At 44.0% G+C, this 20,296-nt stretch overlaps 1 protein-coding gene across 1 annotated transcript in view; it reads right to left on the reverse strand.

Annotated features, from left to right (window-relative positions):
• Positions 1–17,428: 17,428 nt before the first annotated feature.
• LPAR1 (lysophosphatidic acid receptor 1) overlaps positions 17,429–20,296 on the reverse strand; it is a 214,141-nt gene continuing 211,273 nt past the window's right edge. The window contains exon 4 of the mRNA XM_069240945.1: positions 17,429–19,506. Coding sequence (XP_069097046.1) covers positions 19,202–19,506 — 305 coding nt within the window. The 3' untranslated portion in view covers positions 17,429–19,201. The remainder of the gene's footprint in view (positions 19,507–20,296) is intronic.

Genomic DNA, 20,296 nt, shown 5'->3' on the forward strand with positions numbered 1-20,296 from the left:
TTGTATATCTGGGAATGTGTAAAAATGGTACACCTTGTATATCTCTATTTCTCCTTGTTATTTTCTCTTTCTATGTGTGCTGCAGAATGCAGCAAGCATAGAAAGAAGAAAATACCTTTAAATGTCTTTAAGGATTGTTTTAGTGCAGGAAGGTACCCTTGGTGCCCAAAAACAATGCTGCCTTTAATGCAGGCACCTTTGCACTATGGTGCAAGGATTCCTGCATTGGCGCTAGGCAGCTATAAATGCACCAGGCAGGGACAGAGCACAAGAGGGCCCTATCTTTGTAGATATGGTGCTTTTCAGCTCTCTCCCGTTCTTGCAACGCTGTGCAGCAGCTTGCCCTGCTGCACTGCAGTGCGTGAATTGTAAGTAAATATCCCCTATAGTATTTTGCACTGGAAGGGTACTATTTCAGAACAAAAGTTTATACTAGACATGCAGGCACCTTTATACTATGGTGCAAAGGTGTGTGTCTGTGTCTCTTGAAAACTGATCGTGCACCGGCACTAGGGAGAGAGTAGGAAAATGCCTTTTCGCTGTACATATGGAGCTGTCCTGCTCTCTCCTTCTCATGCAAAGCAGTGCAGCATTTTTGGCTGCTGATCTGCATTGTGTGACAATTTGGTAAATAGACTCCTATGTGGTATATCCCTCATTCGTTTACAGGAGGATTCCGCTTCAGGCAAATATTCAAAGGATGCGCCAGTCACAGACTAGGAGGGCATCCGTGATTTCCATCTCATGGTTATAGATCGTTTAGTTAGGGTAAGAGCCAGATCAGTTAATTTTGTTGTGACTCTTATTTGGCCTAGAGTATATGTCCAGTAAACAGGCTTCAGTACCTCTAGTCTTCTCGTCACTGAGAAAATAGTCCACACGATACCTTCCCAGAAATAGGGTAATTTATCATAAGCCCATGATAAATGCTGGAAGTCAGCTGCTATTGCTCTGGGTAACTCTGATTGATTTTATATGGTGTGAGCTAAGCCCTGTGTAAAATGCTAAACTGACTTAATTCATTCTTTACCAGTATATACTAGCCCGGAGTATCAAAGGGGTGGAGAGGCATTCTGATATGTTCTAGGATGACTTTGTAGAACCAAGTGATCAGTTTTCAGCCATTCAGGATAGTATTTAATGTTTGCATGACAGCATGTGTAGGGGGTTGTACATAATTTGTGTTCCAGTGTCTTAAGTGCATGCGTTATTTTGTCAGAGTACAAATTGGCCTTCTTGCTAGTTATAGGTGTGAATCAATGACTGAAGTCTTGGATTGACACTTCATCATAGAGGTCCCCCACAATGTGGATACCCATGTTGTCTCCGCAAGCCAACTCTCTGGGCGTAAGCTCTCTGTACTAGTAGGAAAGCACAGCAGTGGTTTATTAGTGCTATCTGACCCAAAAGTGTGCGATCTCTCGGGGGCTTAGAGCTTGGAAATAGGGGTCTATGAAGGTTTCTCTCAAGGATGTCATTCCAGTCTCCCACAGGTGATGAGCTGCTAACATTAGGCTGCTTGTTGAAGTTGGGCAGCACAGTAGTATCCATTGAAGTCAGAAACACCCAGTTCACCCCTACTGAGAGGTAGTTTTAATTTGGTAGGCTCACCCTACATCTTTTACTACCCCATATGAGATCAACTAGTTGCGAGTCCATTTGTTTAAAATACGGTGTTGGTATTATCAGTGGAAAATCCACAAAAGAAAAAAGATGACAGGGAGTTTTTGCCATAGCTATTTGACCAGGCATCAATAATGGCACATATGTTCAGAAGGTTACTTAGGATTTCAAGGATCAGAGGGTTCTGCCCAAATTACCATTGGGATAATCAGTGTTGTTGCGATAAATATTAATCTCTAGGTATTGAAGGTGTTGGCTGCCCATTTTAGCATTTGGACTCCCAGGGTTATTACTCAGCTTGGTGATGTTTTGACAGCAGAAATACATGGGATTTAGTAGGGTTGACATGTAGATCAGAGATTCCATGAAATTCATTCTAATGTGTTTACAATTGTGCTAAAGTCTGGGGTCCCCTATAGATTATAAAATAACATGACATCCGCATATAGGGAAATGGCATGTGTGCCCACCACCCCTAGGACCCACCAAGTTTGCTCTAGTTCATGCAACCTTATGGCTAAGGGTTCTATAGCTAAGGTAAATAGTGATGGAAACAGTGGGCACCCTTGTTTTGTGTCCTTAGCTTTAATAGATATTAAAGCTATGTCTCCCTGTTCTACCCACGGGCGTTGACAAAGTTTATTGATGTCTAATTCATATATTGAGATGACTACCAATACCAAAAGCATGTAAGACTTTCAACAGATAAGTCTGATCTAGAGAATCAGAGCTCAGGGTTTCAGGAGCCTTATAAGAACGTGGTAGAACCATCTAATATTGACAGAGCTGCTGTTCCAGGGAATAAAGCCATTATAATCCTCGTGTATGAGTTCAAGTAAAAGTGTGAGGAGCCTATCCGCTGGGTTTTTACTCAAGAATTTATGTTCTGTATACAATATTGAAAGTAGTTTCTAAGAGGATCATTTTAGCTAGGTTTTTTCTCAAGAGTTTATATTCTGTATACAATATTGAATGTAGTTTCTAAGAGGATCATTTTAATGGCTCTGGCCTGGATTTTAGATTGAGGTGACCACTGCTTTATTAGACGTGATAGGGAGGTCCCCTAGCACCTTTGCAACAATGAACTACTGAAGAAGTAAGACACAATTAGAACCTTATACATGGCATAAAAAGCTATTGGCAGGCTCTGATTCTGGTGTCTTGTCCTAGCAAGTGTACGGATCACCCGCAGGATTTCCTGTTACAAAATGGGAGCCACTACACCTTTAGCTGCTTCACGTGGCACCTGAGACATAGCCATGCAGCTCAGGAAGTCACCTGTGACTTTAAGCATGTGATCAGTAGGGTTAAAATATAAATGAGCATATGCATCCCTAAATTATTAGTTAATTTTTTCTTGTGCATGAATGTCATGTCCCCCCCAAGTTCTAATGGACACAACAGGGACACATGAGTGTGGTGGTTGAGCTAGTCACGCTAGAAGCTATCCCGTCTGACACACTTGGTGTGGATGTTTTCTGCACTGCTGCATGATCAAGACATCAAAGGCTCTCTAGTAATGCAGCATAGTTTTTTCCTGCCTCAAACGGTGGCCCAGGCAAGCAGCATCGACAGCGGTAATGCTCTCCCAGTGTCAGTAGGTAATCCTCTACATTTTTGTTTTTTTTTTAAATATCTGCTTTCATTGTCCCAGGGGCTCCTATTGGAGTATTAATACAGTATCCTCGACCCACCACCTTGAGGCTTCCTACTCAAGTAGGAGCAAGGGAACTTATAATGAAAATAATTCTGTACCACCTCCCTCAAATTCTACCTAGTGGCATTATTTTCCAACTATGTAGGTTGGAGTTTCCATGTTGGTATGCTGCAGGAACAGTTCCCCATTCAAAGTCCAATTTCAGAGGGTTATGGGAATACACATCTGTTATTCAGCACCAGGATACCCTTCTGGGTGAGACAGCGCTCTACAAATACTCATGTTATGTTGGTCTAAGAGTCTTGCCTGTGTATCTTATAATATATTGATGATTATAGGGTTCAGAAGTGACAATGCAGTTAAGCCTGACATGCAGATTATGAGGAGGGGAAAAGAAAGAGTATTCATCCATACCAGGGTGTGTCTGTCTCCAGGAATCAACCAGCGCCCACTCGAGCAGCAATACCCCAAACACCTTAGCATTGCCTCACTGAAGCACTTGGTAATGGGGGATCAGAGCGGCTGAGCTCTATGTCAAGTGCGTGATTAAATTCCCTGAAAACCCAGGGAGGACTAATATGGTCAGCAGGCATTTCTGAAAATTCATCTAGGGAGAGATGTTGATCAACTTTAGGTGAGTACCTGTTTCTCAGCACTATCGGGAAGCCAACTGATAGTCCCTTAACTAAGAAATATCACCCATTTGGGTCTAGGATTACTTTTTCTGTACCCAAAATTACTCCTGGTTTTAACCAAACTGCTGCACCTCTAGCATACACTGAGCAGGTGATGGTGAACAACTGTGCCTTTCATTTATGTTTTGGTTTATTATGTTCTTAATGTATCACGTGTGCTTCTTGTAGGAACACTCTGCACCTTGACGATGTAGCTGGGCCATCAGCTTTCATCTCTTATGTATTGTTCTCAGCCTCCTCATGTTACATGTTGTAAAGAGGTATTTACCTTTGGTTCTCACAGTGTGGTGTGGTGGAATATGGTTCAATAGAGGGTAGCCATGTATGACTCTGGCTGCATAATGCAGCTCCATATGCACTGGAAAATGCTTTAGTGCAACCTGGGACTGTGGCACCTAGGCAAAAAAAAAAAAAAGAAAGCCCTGTTCTAACTCCTGGTCAGCTGCAAAGGAGCAATCTGACCAGCAACCAAAGGGACCCTTAACTGAAACAGAAAACAAACCATTTAAACAGGGCATGTAAACATTGATTAGGCTATTGCTTCAGGGAACGTGCACTTCTTGCGCCAGAACTATAATCTCCAAGGGTAATTGTTCAGCCCAGATAATTCCCAGCTAACGTGTTATGTTTGTGTGGAGAGGAGCACATTGTGGCAGGCAGTTGTGCATCTGGTGTGCTATGGAGGTGTGGTTGTATTACGGTGTGTGAGTTGCTTTGGTTTAGTGTCCCAACAATCAGGTTGGTTGTACAGGGGTGTGGAACATTATAAAATATCTACTTGTCTATGGGACACATTGCTTCATAACTCTACTTGCCCTGTAATAAAATCCACTTTTCCTTTTGGTGCCATGTAGTAAAGCGACAAATTATGACAGCAATCTCATTATATAAAAGCTCTGATAATAGACTCTCTGACTATGCCAGGGCTCATAATATAGAAGGGCTTGAATCCTATCAATTTCCTTATGTTGGCACCTATCAGCAGATCTACATCTTGAGGACAGTGATAGGAGTAAGCAATAGTTCTAGGGCTGGGATGCTCTTTTGAGTCTGTGCAAACCTACTAACTTGCATGTTTTAGGGGTTTTCACCAGCTCTACTCAAGTCTTTACCCATACATAGAAGGTTAGAAATGTACTCCTGACAAGAGCAAAAGTAAAACTTCCTCCAGGATTCGGAAAAAAGTGGTTGGAGGGAAAGTGAACTTGTAAATGCTAGACAGATTTTCCCATGAGATAATCTACACATGCATATTTGCTCCTGCTAAAATATTTGAGAATTGTATTTTAGCACGAGCAAATATGCAATATCTAGGAGTACAATTTCCTGGCCTACTTCTGTAAATTATTGTGAATTCATGAAAGTCCAAGGACATATGCTATGTGTGCAATTTTATGATTTTAAGAACTGGGCCCCTAATTGGTTATCCAAGACCTTGTGTTTGTATTAAAATTCTCTCTCTCTCTATCGGTTGGCTTCACTGTGAGTGACAGCATTCAACTCTTTCAAAAGGAACATATTGGCACATAAACTAGTTTTGTTCGGTGCCCTGAACTACAGTGGCAAGGTATGCTTTTTGAGAGCAAAAATATTTTTCTTTTTGCCAATGTTTGTTATGATGGTGAGGGTCCATCAGCTCCCACAATTATAACGTTTTATAAAAACCATGTCAAAACAAGACATGCATTGACAAAACCAAAATGCTTACCATCAATGTCAGACCTATTGGCTTTGTCAATGCTTATTTATCTTCATGTTTACCATAATCTTGTTGGAATTGGTTATTACACTTATTTTTCCGTTATTAATTTGTTTCGAAATACTAGCATGCATCAATACATTTTACTGAATTATGCTTTAAAGAAATGGTGCCTACATTTCACAGTAGTTTAGCAAAAAAATGTTCTCCCTACTTGCATTTTTTTCTAAACATTTTATTCTGAAAGCAAAGACTCACCAATCTTTCTTTCAAACTTCTGCAAATATTTGCATCAAACCAGAGAGCATACTGGGAGCATCATATATAGCCATATTGTTAAACTTTGTAAATGTGTGTGCACATTATTATACTGGAACCACTATCAGTAGTGCAGTCCGAGCTTACAACATTTCTTTAGATTGCGCACTCTAATAACAAAGACGTTGCATTAATAAACCATAAGCACAAGTTTGAACAACAATAACATATGGACACAAATGCTACTTCAACTGCAGACAGTTCCCTTCCCTGTAAACTGGCAGCCACAGTGTTTGTGCTGCAGGGGGTTGGGCCTGGTTGTCCCAGGGACAAAATAAACATGAAAACGTGTTGCCGTTGACCCCAAACAATATGTCCTGGGTGTGGGGCTATGGAATTCCACACCCCTGTTATCATTACTAATTTAAGTTCATTTGAATCGTGTGTAGATATTAAGCACTGTGTAAACTCAAACTGTTGTTGTGTTGTCACCACCGGGGGCCCGCAGTTAGGACCTTGTGTACCCTATATAGTTAAAGTGGAGGCAATAAAAGCTGTAATTTGCCATTTTAAATGAGTTTGTCTGCAGCGTCACCAGGGAAAGCACATTAGGTCTGTCTCCGGAGCTGTATTTCGCAGGCGCTTCTTCAGTGTTGTCGGTAGGCAAGAACAGTGGTTGGTCGCATATAATGGCTTCAGTCACTAATGTTGTGTTATAGCTTTCCTGGATCTGTTCCTATGTTTTTTTTTGCTGTGTCCTTGTAGTCCTTTACCCAGACCCAAGACTCCTCTGTATTCGTGTAAAAAAATGGGAACCTTGATCAGAGATTATTTTCAACTTAGTGGGGAAAAGCAGTGCACAGGTAAGGCCTATATCTCGGAGTCGCTTTTTTACACTGTGGAAGGAGCTCCAACGGTTTTGCACTGATAGGGTATAATCAGAGAAAATATTATTTTGGGATGGCCTATTGTCAATGGGGTCTCTGAGCGTGATTTTGGAAGGATCAAGTTGCAGTTAGTGTAAGTCAGGAAACTGGCTACTATTATCCTAGGCGGAGTCCTAGGTGGGGGTCTTCTGCCAGGACGTGGTGTGCTTGTTCAGCTGCAAACATTGGCGACAGGCCTGGAGGGGAGACTTCTTTCTGGAGCAAGTTCTCAAGGTGTTGAGTGGCATTCAGGCCTTCTGTGTTTTTAGGTAGGCCCACCATGCACAGGTTACTCTGACGGGCATCCTGGGCTGCACCCTAAAGAAATGTAATCCTTTCAGCAAATTCTTACATTGTTTTTGTTGTGTCCCTAGTTTGTGGTAGCAGCTCCTTTGGCATCTCCTCATTATGATTCACCCTGTCCGTCTGCTTGCATTGGTCTTCTCTTAGTACGTTCAAGTTAAGTGCCAGGGTATCTATTTTCACTTCTAAGGCAGCCCGAGTTTCACCAATGGCCACAAGAATGTGAACTAGTTTGTTGGGTCAGTTTGTTGCACAGAGGGCTGTAATCATTAATGTCCTGCACTTGACATGTCTCTTCCTGGGTGTGATACTTGTTTGGTTGTCTTGGTCATTCCCGTTAGGGCAAAGAAGGACGCCTGTGTTGGGCAAACTTCAGGCATGCTGTTTAATCTTCAGTGGTTATGTAATTTGAACATCCAATATTGCACTCACAGGAGGAATCTGCACGTCTCCCCAGGTCGGCACAAGCTGCTGTTCGGTCAGACCAGGGTTCCAAGTATATGATGCAAGACACAGGAAATGTTGTTGACCATCAGTAGTAGGCAGCGCCCAAAACAAAGCAGTCAAATGGAATCTGTGCTAGCGACTGTCTGAGCATTAACCTCTTAGTGTTCATGACCGATGTCAGGCTCGTTCGCCAGTGCTGTAGCTTTTAATTTCACTTTGTCCCTTAATGGTGGCAGTGCCCATATTCCAGTCAGGGGTGCAATGCCAGATGACCAACTCCAAAATTTAGCAGTGCATTTAACAATCAGCCCAATCAAGGGCGAGTGATATGGCCCTGCACGGGCAGGAAGGGGAGCCTTACCAGTCTCTTTCAATATAAGGGCCCTGTACCCTCAAGCAGAAGACTGAACACATAGCCAAATTAATAGATAGCGTTGTGTGGTTGGCTGGGCACAATCTTCAACTCAGTGGTGCTCTTCAATGTGGACCTGAGCATTGGCGCAGTGGACGTTCATTGGATTAGTCTTGACTGGCCTTCCACTGGATAATGAGTGCTCAGGCTAATTCCATGGGAGCAGCAGACATTTTAGAATGGTGCCCATGGGAGTGTTATAATCATCCCACTCCCGAGCTCCAGTCCCTGGACGACCGCACCTGAGGGATGCTGCTGCCAAAGAGTCAGTGCAGGAGGTAGGAGAGTAGAGTAACCCAGTGCCATACCTTGGCCATTATGTGGTTCCGCAGTGCTCACTTCCTCAAGTCAGCACTGAGATTTGGGGAGGGGACAATCACACAGATCAGTCTGGCACAATCCACGCCATTTTGCTTAGGCTCATGTCTGTTTCTTGTGGTTGCTTCCCTGTGGGGTGCAGGCCAGTCAAGATAATTGGGGCCGTCTGCGGCCCAGCGCCGATATGTGCTCCAACCCAGTGCTGCTGATCTGCCATTTGCTCCTCATTCCCAGCATTCGAAGGCCAGGTGCTCAAGGGGTTCTCTAGCCACTCAACTGACACATAAGAAAGGGGCAGAACAGCCCTTAGCTTATTGGTGGTGTTAGGCCCACATACAGACTTCTAATTCGCTGCCATCTTGCTCTGCTGTGAGAGAAATCGCTCAATTAATTGTGTCCTTTAGCTGATCTGCTGAAAGCTATTTGGGGTGCTGTCAGAGCCTGAAGCATTAGGAAGGTGTATTGTGGAGCATTTTAAGGCTGATTGTCGGTTCTTTTCTGCAGATGTTGGCAGATCCACTGGGCTTGAGTCAGGACCTCGTTTATCTTGAGTCCACCAATGTTCAGCGATTCACTGTGCCACACCTGCTCCCCCATAACATTCTAGCTTGTACTGTAAAAATGACAGGATGGGTAAAGGGGTGATGGACTCACTTTTGGCCCTTCTTCCATTTCTATCCCACAACATGCTATCATGTTTCTGGTAGGGTCATTGATGGCATACCTGAGTGGTCTCCATTTCTGGACAGACATAAAAAAAAAAGTCTGTACATCAGCTGAGGTTGGCAAGAGTTTAAATGTACGCAAAGAGTATAGGCAATTCATGTTTGTATTATAAATACATCAGGGTATTTATTTACACAATTACAAACTACATTTTATATCTTAACAGTATAAAAAAATAGAGTAGATGGATGGGGCTATTCCATAGTGAGAGGACAGGAGAAACAGAACAAAAAGACTTTTAACCATTAAGTATTTATATGGCTATAGTATCTCTCTGCTTGCACCCATACAGAGCTCAATAAAAAAATAGTTCTCACAACCTGAAAAGTGGAAGGATACTCACCAAGGAAGCAGTACTTGAGCCATGCTCCAGGGGAAAGACAAACACACAACGAGCATTGGCATAGCCAATAGGTCTTGCCTTATACGCATTTAGCCATGCAGCACATTAAACCTTTATCAGAAAAAAAAACATTGTGCATTCCTTCATACACTTGGCATTAGACTGTAATGGTCAGAACATCCCCTAGTGTGCATAACAATAAAAATAGCATTTGGAAGAAACATGGTCATGTAATAGTCAGCCCCTAGATGGAATAACCAAATGAAAAGAGAAGGGTAGAGAGCATTGCAGTGTAACCATATATTCAGCCCCTAGAAGGCATAGTGCATTACACATTTTCAGGCCTAGCAGGTCTGCAATAAAAAAAATAGCATTTGGAAGAAACATGGTCATGTAACCATATAGTCAGCACTTAGAGGGCATAACCACATGATAAGAGAAGAGTGTAGAGCACTGCAATGTAACCATTTATTCATCCCCTAGAGGGCATAGTGCATTACACATTTTCAGGCCCAGCAGGCCTGCTAGAATATTATGACAAACAAGGCCCTTAGAACACAAACTACTCCCAGCTGCAAAGCAAAAGCTCCAGCCATGAGTGAGTTTAAAAAGACACTGAATGGTGGGAGAGGTTATGATTTTGGGGTCCCCCACAAACTGGGGGCAGCTTGAGATGTCCAAACACTGTCTTCACCAACAATGCTGCCAAGCGGACATTTTTTGGGTTCGGGGTGGAACACTATGCCTTGTGCATAATTATAATGTCCTGTTGTGTTGATAGTGGCATCACCCTTCCTTCTGCCAGCCTCTGGCCCACTGTGGTGTGATGATGGTCATCACCACCTTTCTGCAACTCTCTATTACCATAGGGATTGTGGAAAGCCGTATACAGATTTCCCTGAGCATTCGATTGCTAAGGTATTCCTTAGTGACCTGTGGCATGGAAACCTGGATGCAAAGACTTGGCATTTTGTGTTTTCCTCTGCTGTAGATGAGTCACATGTGGTGTTCCCCACTTCCTGAAGATCTGGCACAGTAACTCTGCACTTAATTCCCATTCTTGGAAGGTGCTGTTTTTTTCTGCTAAGTCTGCCTGTTTCTGTTTTCCACTCCTGGCAGGTGTATTGCCATTAGCATTATGTTCCTTTTCAGTATCCATTTTCACATTTCCTCTGCTAGTGAGGATAGCATGTATGATTTTACCAACTCCCCACTGGTTTACTGGTGTACAATATTCCTGTAGCATGGTTTGTTTGTATTAACATGAACTTCCCTCTCCGCTGTGACTAGATGCCCTTAAGGGCTACAAATACCGCCTTGAGCTCAAGGGTGTTTATTTGTTTCACTGTTTTCTGGGCTCCACAGGCCCCTAATGTTTATTCTGTTCTTGTGCGCTCCCCACCCAATTTGGGATGTCTCTGTCGTATAATGGGTGGGAGCTGGCTGTCTGAACATTCTGCCATTGTATTTACGTATACACTCCCTGTTTTTGCCACTAGTTCACCCCAACCCCTATTGTCTGTGACCAGTGTCTCTGTAGCCATTCCTGGGCCAGTCTCATGTGGTGCCTGGTGGCTATGCAGGACACCATCATGCCCATGTGCTTTCCCACTGCCCTCACAGTCAGAGCTTTGCCCTTCTTGTAGAGGTTAACCTTTTGTACCATTGTCTTGACCCTTCTCTGTATAGTACAGGCTCTCTCCTGTCTTGAGCCTAGTTAGGCTCCTAGGAAGATCTTTTCCCCTTCTGGTACTGGGGACAACTTTTCCAGCTTAATGGGGAAGCGGAGTTTGTGTAGCATTTGTATGACCTTGTTTGTGTTGTCTCTGCACTACTGGTACGATGTTGCCTTTATAATCCAGTTGTCCAGATACATGTACACATGGATTCCTTTCTCCTTAGGTGTGCCACCACGGCAGCCAGACATTCTGTGAAAACCCTGGGTGCCACATTTATCTTGAAGGATAGCACTGTAAGGTGGCATCATGACTATGATGAATCTCAGGAACTGCTTTTGTCTTTTATTCATTGGCAGATACACTTATTGTCCTTGAGGTCTACTGTTGCCATGTAGTCCCCCTTTATGGGGTGACCTCTTGCAGTGTTGTCATGTGAGACCTTTGTGTTGTGATGTGTCGATCACGTCTTCTGAAATCCAGGTTGGGCCTTTAGGGACCCATTTGGTTAAGTAGAGTACACACCTTGCACCTTTTCTGACAGTGGTACCTTTTCTAAAACTCTTTTCCGCAGTAGGTCTGCAGCTTCCTTTCTTAAGTGTATCATGTCTTTCTTGCTTTACGGACTCGTCTATGGTTGGATGTTGAGCGGTGGTTTTTCTAGGCAATGTCCAGGTTGGATTATGTTTAGTATCCATTTGCCCAAGGTGAAGTTGTGCGATTTCCAGAGGAAGCCTCTGAACCGACCCCCTACGGGTGTTGAGAGCAAGACGGGTCTCTAAGGAGTCACTTGCAGGTGCACCCAGTGCCTCTTCTGTGTGCCTTCCTTGAAGAGCTGCCTCTGTATTGCCACTGTGTTGGTGAGCTGTAAGCAGGCTGCTGGGTGGTAAAGGATGTAGTGGAACCTCCTTGTGCACCTGCTCTCCTTCATGGGATGATTGCTCCCCGGAATTGCAGTCTGAATCCAGTGTGCCCATGGACCTGGCCTTCTTGTTGACCTGCTTCATTCTCTGGAGAGACTCGTCTACCATCGATCAAAAGAGGGACTCCCTGTGAAGGGCATATTCACCACTGCTGCCTGCAGCTCCTACCTCAATCCAGCTATCTTTAGCCAGGCATGCCATATGAGCGTAGTGCCCTTGAAGAGTTGCCTGCTGGAAGTGTATGTCACCTCCAGTGCTGACTTAAAGCAGGTACTGCTCAACATCTTCCCATCCTAGACAGGTATCATTCTTTTAATCTAGTATTGCTCTGAGAAGTGTTGTAGGAAGCTACCTCTTCCCACTGCTGGAGGGCACACCTGTCCAGAAGAGTTGTGGAGTTAGATTCACCACTGGATTACTTCAGATTTTTCCATATTCCCGCCCACCATGTCCACCTGCTTGCTCTCTCTATTGGGAGGTGGGCCCACTGATGTCAATGAGTCAGCACACTGACATGCTGTGGAGGCGATAAAGGAATCAGCACCCACCTATCCCGTGATGTATGCGGGGTCCTGTGTGGAGTGCCGACACTTTTTTTCACATGTATAGTGATAACTTTCAACATGGCTAATTCCTCAAATGCTTTCCTTTCCTGATTCCATACGCATGAGAGCATTCAATCAATCAATCAATCAAGTAATTTATAAAGACCCGTCAGGGTCTCAAGGCGCTGATGGAGGGGGAAGCTACTGATCGAATAGCCATGCCTTGAGGCGTTTCCTGAATGTCGGGAGGTCCTGGGTCTGGGGTTGGTGGAGCGGTAGGAAGTTCCAGGTCTTGGCGGCGAGGTGAGAGAAGGATCTTCCTCCGGCGGTGATGCGGTGAGTGCGGGGGACGGAGGTGAGGGCGAGGCAGGGGGAACGGAGATGGTGGGTGGGAGTATGGAAGGCAAGTCGGTCGTTGAGGTAGGCCGGACCTGTGTTGTGGAGGGTTTTGTGTGCGTGGGTGAGGAGTCTGAAGGTGATCCTCTTTGATACGGGTAGCCAGTGTAGGCCTCTGAGGTGGGCAGAGATGTGGTCGCGGCATGGGACGTCGAAGTTGAGGCGGGCGGAAGCGTTTTGGATACGTTGCATTTTCGTTTGTAGTTTGGCCGTAGTTCCTGCATAGAGTGCATTCCGTAGTCCAGTCGGCTGCTGATCAGGGCATGGGTGACTGTTTTTCTGGTTTCAACGGTAATCCACTTGAAAATCTTGCGGAGCATGCGAAGGGTGTTGTAGCAGGAAGAGGAGATTGCGTTGACCTGCTGAGTCCAGGATGATTCCCAGGCTACGTGCTTGAGTGGTGGGTGAAGCTCCTAGGAAGGTAGGCCACCAGGAGTCGTTCCAGGCAGAGGGGTTGCTGCCGAAGATGAGGCTCTCTGTTTTGTCGGTGTTTAACTTGAGGCGGCTTGATTCCATCCAGTTGGCGATGGTGTGAAGTCCCTTGTGGAGGTTGATTTTTGCAGTTGTAGGGTCTTTCGTGAGGGAGATGATCATCTGGGTGTCGTCTGCGTAGGATACTATGTTGATGTGGTGAGTTTGTGCGGTGTTGGCGAGAGGGGCCATGTAAACGTTGAAAAGCATTGGGCTGAGGGAGGATCCCATTGGCAGGAACTGGCTCCTTTATTGTGATGGCAGTAGGATGCCAAGTAGGAAGACTTCTTGTCCTTCCTCAAGTTTGATGCGGTTTGTGTCTGCCACGTGTTTCACCACAGTGTTGTACAAGGGTATGTTGCCCAGTGGTGAGGGACTAGAAAGGTATGTGTTCACACCTTCCTCTGGCAAGTCTGCATCAAGGGTCTGCGTCAAGGTCCTGCCACTCCTCTGATGTGTGAGCCTCAAACATCCTCTGCGAGTAGGAGCTTTCAGTGAATTCCTCCTCAAACTTGAAGGCCTCTTCCTGCCCTTCAGCTGGCTCTGGTGTTGTAGGTGTTCTAGCTCCGGTTCTTTGGCCTCAACTGGTGTTTCCTTTGGAGGCTGGAGGAGTATCATATAGCTCCTTGAAGAATTGTCAAATGTTTTTTTCAGCCTTGAGGCGCCTCTTCTTTTAAACATCACAAGCTTTTTTCTCAGTGCATACATTGATCACCAGTGTTCTCCTTTTTGGTGCCAAAGCGTCCCACTCGAGACAACTTTTCCCTCCCTCCCTTGCTCCCGGTCCTCTTTTGGGGCCAAGATCTGTGACGAGGGTTTGCCTCCTGCTGTATCCTTGTGTTTAGATCTGAGGGGTTCTTTCTGACTCTGTTTGGATTTTGACACCTTGAGCTCGAAGTGTGTCACGACTCAATCTTGTGCGCTATGTGCAGTGATGTATTACTCGCCGGCCTCATGTCATTCCTTCCCCTGTGGCACCTTTCTGCCTCGAGTACTCCATGGCTTACCCCTCCCCGAAGGCCTGAACTATTGGCCCTTCGGTTCCATTGCTATGCTTGTTGAGGCAAGTTAGCACCTGTAGATGATATATGCATTTTTAGGATAGTCACGTTTCCACTGTGAACCATTGGGTTGTACCATCATTCACTAGGGTTCTGTTGTGTTTGTTGTCAATTACCGTTTGCACTTGCTTCCTGGTAATCCATATTTATTTGTATATAACACATGATTTTCACCAGGTTCTTTTGGAAGCCTCTACATGTGACACATGCCCTTCTGGAACACTCTTGGCTTCCTATATAAATAGCCCCTCTGAGCTTGTATCTGGCTTGGCCCCATACCTGTATCTGGACCCCCCACCTGTCAAGTCCTGCACAAGCAGCTTCCCTGCACTCAACTCCTGAGTTGCCCAGATCTTCCTGTGTTCTTGCCCAACGCAAGCTTCATCCCTTCACTCTTCTCCCGAGTCGCACGGACCTTCATCCCGTCAGTCCTGCACAAGCTTGTCTCTGCACCAATCTTCTTGACTCATCCGGAAACCTTCCAGTGCTCTAGCCTTCCAAGTCTCTTCCGATGACTCTGAGATCCTAGTTTCTGCAACACCTCCAGTGTCTCCTTTGATGAGCTACGATTCCACCTCTTCTCGAACTTCTTGCAACAATCTGTTTGCTTCCTTCGTACTCCAACCCAAGAGCTTGTCCTGGCTAAGTACTTGCCCCCAAGTTAGTGTTTACTAATCCTTAGTATTTGCAGGCGTGCTCTTCCTGGCTCTGGATCCTCTCTCCAAGTCTTGATTTCTGAACTGTGTTGCTCGTGGACTAGAGACTGTTGTCTGAACCAACTTCATAAGTCCATTCTTGTACCGAGTGCAACTGCGTTTTCTAGGATACCTTGGGAGTGCACCAGACTCTAACCTTGTGCGAGTGTAACCGTGTTTTCTAGGATACCTTGGGAGTGGTCCTGACTCCAACCTTGTACCAAGTGTAACTGTGTTTTATAGCATACCTTTGGATTGCCTATAACTCCAATCCATGTTTCAAACACAACCTTGAGGGAGTCAGTAACTCTAACCTTGTGCCAATAAGTAACCTTGTTTCATGTATTTCCTTGTTTCAAAATTTAGCCAATGTACAGAGTACAACTGTGGGAGTGTACATAACTTCAACCTTGTGCCCAGAGTAACCTTGTTTCATGTCTAGTCTCATTTCTGAGTTTAGCCCAGGTAGTGAGAACAACCTTGAGAGTGTCAGTAACCCCAACCTTGTGCCACAAATAGCCTTGTTCCAGGTTTACTTAATCCAAGTGTAATCCATTTCCAAGAATAACCTGGTCGCTAACATACTTTGAGAGTTTGTGTAACTTGCAACCTATGTGCCTAGAGCTACCTGGTGATTTATTTCCTTGTGAGTCTGTCCAATTCCAATCTATGTAACGAGTGCCATCATGGGAGTGTAATTACCTCCAATCTATGTTTTGAGTTTACCTGTGGAGTGCCTTAAACTCTACCCAGTACTTTAACTTCTTCCACAAGAGTTCCAGAAGATTCCATTCGGGTATCTGGTTGATCTGCTCTCATGTTACAATTATCAAGAAATCTGTAAGTGTGAAATATTGACGGATTGTATTGTAACCTGTATTGAGGATTTGATTAATTGATGGTAGTTGCCTTTTATTATTTCCAGTGTGCTGCATTTCATGAAAACCAGAAGTGCAGTCTCAAAAGACCACCACCTTCTAAACAAGAAGATCCCAGAAGTGACAATGGGCCATATGTACGAACATTTTTTCCCATAGACACAGAATGGGTAAAAACCTTTGCTACATATGGCCCAATCTTGTTAAGCAGAGTAGCACCATCACTGAGCAGAACTAGTAGCACAAGTATTCTTTTTATTCTGTCCCTTCCCCCTTTGAAAGCAGGCCCAGAACTAGGAGTACTGTTCCTGCTTGCGTTTTCTTCCTGATTGGGAGTCGGGGTCCAGCATCGGCTCCGGTGTTGTTCCTGAGGTTTGGAACCAGGTGAGTGCTTGACAAAGTGGACGTCTGTGTTTTGGAGTCTGACTATTTTGGCTCTGTATCCAGGTTGCCCTGTACCTTCTGTCTCCAGCTTTCAGCATCGCTCGACAACTTCTTCTTTGGAACCTTTCCCTTTTGACATCGATTGGCTCGGAGTCGAAATCTTGCTGGTGCGCCATTTCTGTGTTGCTGTTGATGTATATCTCCCCTGCTTTAGGACTCCGTTTCTGAGCCCGTGCCATGGTGTAGTGCACCCACCCCTGGTTTTTCCTGCCTTGATGGTTTTAGGTTGTAACTCAGAACAGACGTTACAGCCCTCAAATGTGTGGTTTATTGGGCAGAATCAAGTTGCACACTTAATGGCTTTCTTTCTGTGCAAGCTTGTGGTGACACAAAGTAGAACCTGAATGGAGTGTGGCCAGCTTTCTTCAGCCATGAGGTAAAGAGACCTCATGGTCTGTTGGGTTTGAAAACTTCGAGACCATTGTTGTAAAACCGGTGATCTTTTTCGGTGGCCAATGGGGTTTCTTCATCTTCCTTGTGTGCTGTCAAAGGAAAGACCTAAATTGGGCTGGACATGAAACGTCTATATTCCCAAATAAAAACAATCTGTAAAGAACGGTATTAGCAAAGTCTTTGTAGAGTAGGAGATGCAGTGCCAGACATTCTCAAACAGTCTGGCTTGGATAAATCTCCAATACCAGCATGTTTGGTGAAATTAGGTTTGCCAATACCTATTCATGACTTTAATCTGCTAACATATACAAAGAATTTGGGGAACTATAGAAAGTCCTCTATGATGGTCAAATACTAACATGTTGTCATGAAAAAGTAACCCAACATTACATTGCTGACGTGTGTGCAACCCCTGTACAACCTTTAAAGAAAAGGCTGATGGGAATTAAAAATTAAGCAACAGCTGTATCCCCCAACCCCACCTAACACCAATGATGAAAAGCCAAATTTAAATAAAAGGCCCACACTCCAGGACAACATTGTATTTGGGATAAGAACACTTTATTAGTGGCTTTGCAGGTCAATCTGATAAAAGGTTAGAGTAACCTATTCCACAATTCAAAACATAGCTTACAACTGTCACTAGGGGTATATTCCCTCCATTTCATGCAGGAAATGCATTTGTGTACAATGTCATTGAAACAACAAACTTTCCATGTCTTTTCACATAGTTTTAAACAATTTTCTGCTGTGTACACATTACATGTCTCCTTCCTCTCCCACTTTCCGCTGGCTGTCTTTGCTGTGGTATTTCTTCTTTTTCATTAGTCACTATATTCTTTCTCCACCCCTTCCTGTAGCTCCACCTCCTTTGTTTTCCTCTTTCCTGTCCCTGCTCTGTCCTTTTTCTAGACCAGGTCCTGCTGACTTTCTCTAGCCCACACGTAAAAAAACTGTACACTGGATTGTCTGCCCCTTTATATATTAAAATTGATGGGAATGCTATGAGACGCTTGTTCAGAGGTCTGGCTACTTCCTGAATAGGGTGTAATATTTGTTAACTACTAATGAAGCACAATGTATGCATCTGAAAACCTGATCACATTCAAAATATGTAGTACAGCAAATTAGTACTTCGGTAATTCCTCCTACACTTTTTATTCTCCTCGTCCTTCCAAGCTACATGAACTGAACTTCACTTCAATTAACCACTTCAATTAAAAAAAACACTGGAAAGGAATAAGTTATTGACTATACTTGCTAATACTGCCTGTTACTTCAGTGCAAAACGATGGCACGTTAATGGGCGTTACAAAGTTCACCACAATAGAGGTGACAAAGAAAATGTACGACGATGGCACGGTCTGAAAACTTAATACAAAAATAACGTTATTGTGCTTTAGCAAACCTACAAAAGGTTTAGCTTCTATCCAACATACATCTCTGTTCCTCCTTAAGTAGGCTGTCTTCAGCTCTGAACAGTAGGTACTTAGCTGGACACATGTAAATAGCTTCACACTAATGTAGTACTGTTTATTTACTAACCAGAAAAATACTGACCACGGCAAAGGCGACTTAGTTTCCTGCCCAAGACAGAATGAACATCTTTACATAAACCATATATATATATATATATATATATATACATATACATACACACACACACCACACAGACGCACATAAAAACATATACACAAACTCACCAGAATGGGATAGGAAGAGAAATAAGAAGCACACTGAAATGACATCACATTTCTGCTCTATACTAGTATCTGTTTGGAAGGTATATGGCAGTGCAGCTACTAATACAGGTGGTTATGGATTGACTCCCTGCACAGAAGATATCCATCATGAGCATGCTGATGGGTGATAAATAAGAAGTTTTATTACGATGAAATTCACTTAACTTTAAAAAAAAAAAAAAAAAAAAAAACTATGTACATGAAATGTAATTGGGTTCAGAAACGTTGTTAGTTCGTTGACATCAACGGGCACCAAGGGAAGGTGTGAAGTTCAAGCGAACTCAAACAGGATTTGAATGTTCTAAACGGCTCCTTCGAAGGGTCATTGCAGAAAAATCAAATTTCTTGCAGGTAACAAGGGCAAAGTAATGCAATATCCACGCCACTCTTAGCTTGTAAATTGTGCGTTCTTCTGGAGGAACATGCTGTCCACGAGTGGCGCAGAATGCTGAGTCATCTTCACGTTTCATTCCCCACTTCCACCTTCTTTGTATGACATTCTGCCAATGGGCTGATTCCTGCCCTCGTTCTCTCTTACTTGCCACATTTAGTCTCCCCTATGATACACTATCAAACCACAGAGTGGTCTTTGCTTTGCACCCCGACCAAGATGGTGTGGTTAATGGATGAGGCGGAGCGGTCAGAGCCCTCTGTGGGACCCCCATTGACATTCTCGTTGCGTTGGCAACAGAGGATCTGCTTGAAGGTAGCGCTCATTTCCCTGTCTCGGTACGAGTAGATGATGGGGTTCATAGCCGAGTTGAATTCTGCCAACAACAGGAAGAACTTCTCATAGGCAAGGATGTTGCACTGGGGGCAGCAGACATCAAGGAGCAACAAAACCAGCCCTGGAGTCCAGCAGATGATAAAAGCACCTGCAAACAAAAAGAAAAAAATAATAATGAATTAAGTCTTTCGAACAAGGATACATTTTCTAGACATTTTGTCTACCAGACAGCCTTATTATTCTCTTGATTCTTCGAAAACAACAAACCTGATGATGAGACCATTTAGTGAGAGAACAGAGCAAGGGAATGTTACTTCTAAATGCACCATAATCATGTTTCAAGAGAAACTACTTGGAACAGAATTGCTGATATGAGATCCATTTTCCTAGGATTAAGACACTGATGTGTTGAGTGGGTTTTAGGAGGCAACTTTTAATATGCTTACTAGTGCGTGTCAATTGCGGGGGGCAAGTTTGTCTGACTCCCATCTTGTTCCAATTCACAGTTTACCGAGTTTGGCCTCGAGTGCTCAGTCCTGTGGTACTGGTCTGCTTGTGATTTTGGTCACTGAGTGGATCCGACTGTTATCCTGAGTAGAATGTGCCATTTTCCTTTTTTTAGTTTTGGTGGCTGTTTCCAACTGTAAGCTGAAAAAGTCGCCATCACAGTACGACAAGAGGTGCAAAGTTCTAATTGTATTAAACAATTAGGCGCTTCAAAATTATTTTGTTTTAATCATTTGGTGCATGTGTTTCCAGAGTCTTCTTTTTCGTTTGAATGCTCTGCAGAAGCTTTACATGTTGATATGTACCGCAACATGGCTTAGCAGGCAGCTGGACTGTAATACTTACTTCGAAATAAAAGGGTGAAGTTACAGTAGAGTGCCCATTGTCAGTCCTGGAGAGCTAAGATCCACTAAACGTTTTCATAACTATTG

This window comes from Pleurodeles waltl, chromosome 1_2, assembly GCF_031143425.1.
Source record: "Pleurodeles waltl isolate 20211129_DDA chromosome 1_2, aPleWal1.hap1.20221129, whole genome shotgun sequence".
Lineage (NCBI taxonomy): Eukaryota > Metazoa > Chordata > Amphibia > Caudata > Salamandridae > Pleurodeles > Pleurodeles waltl.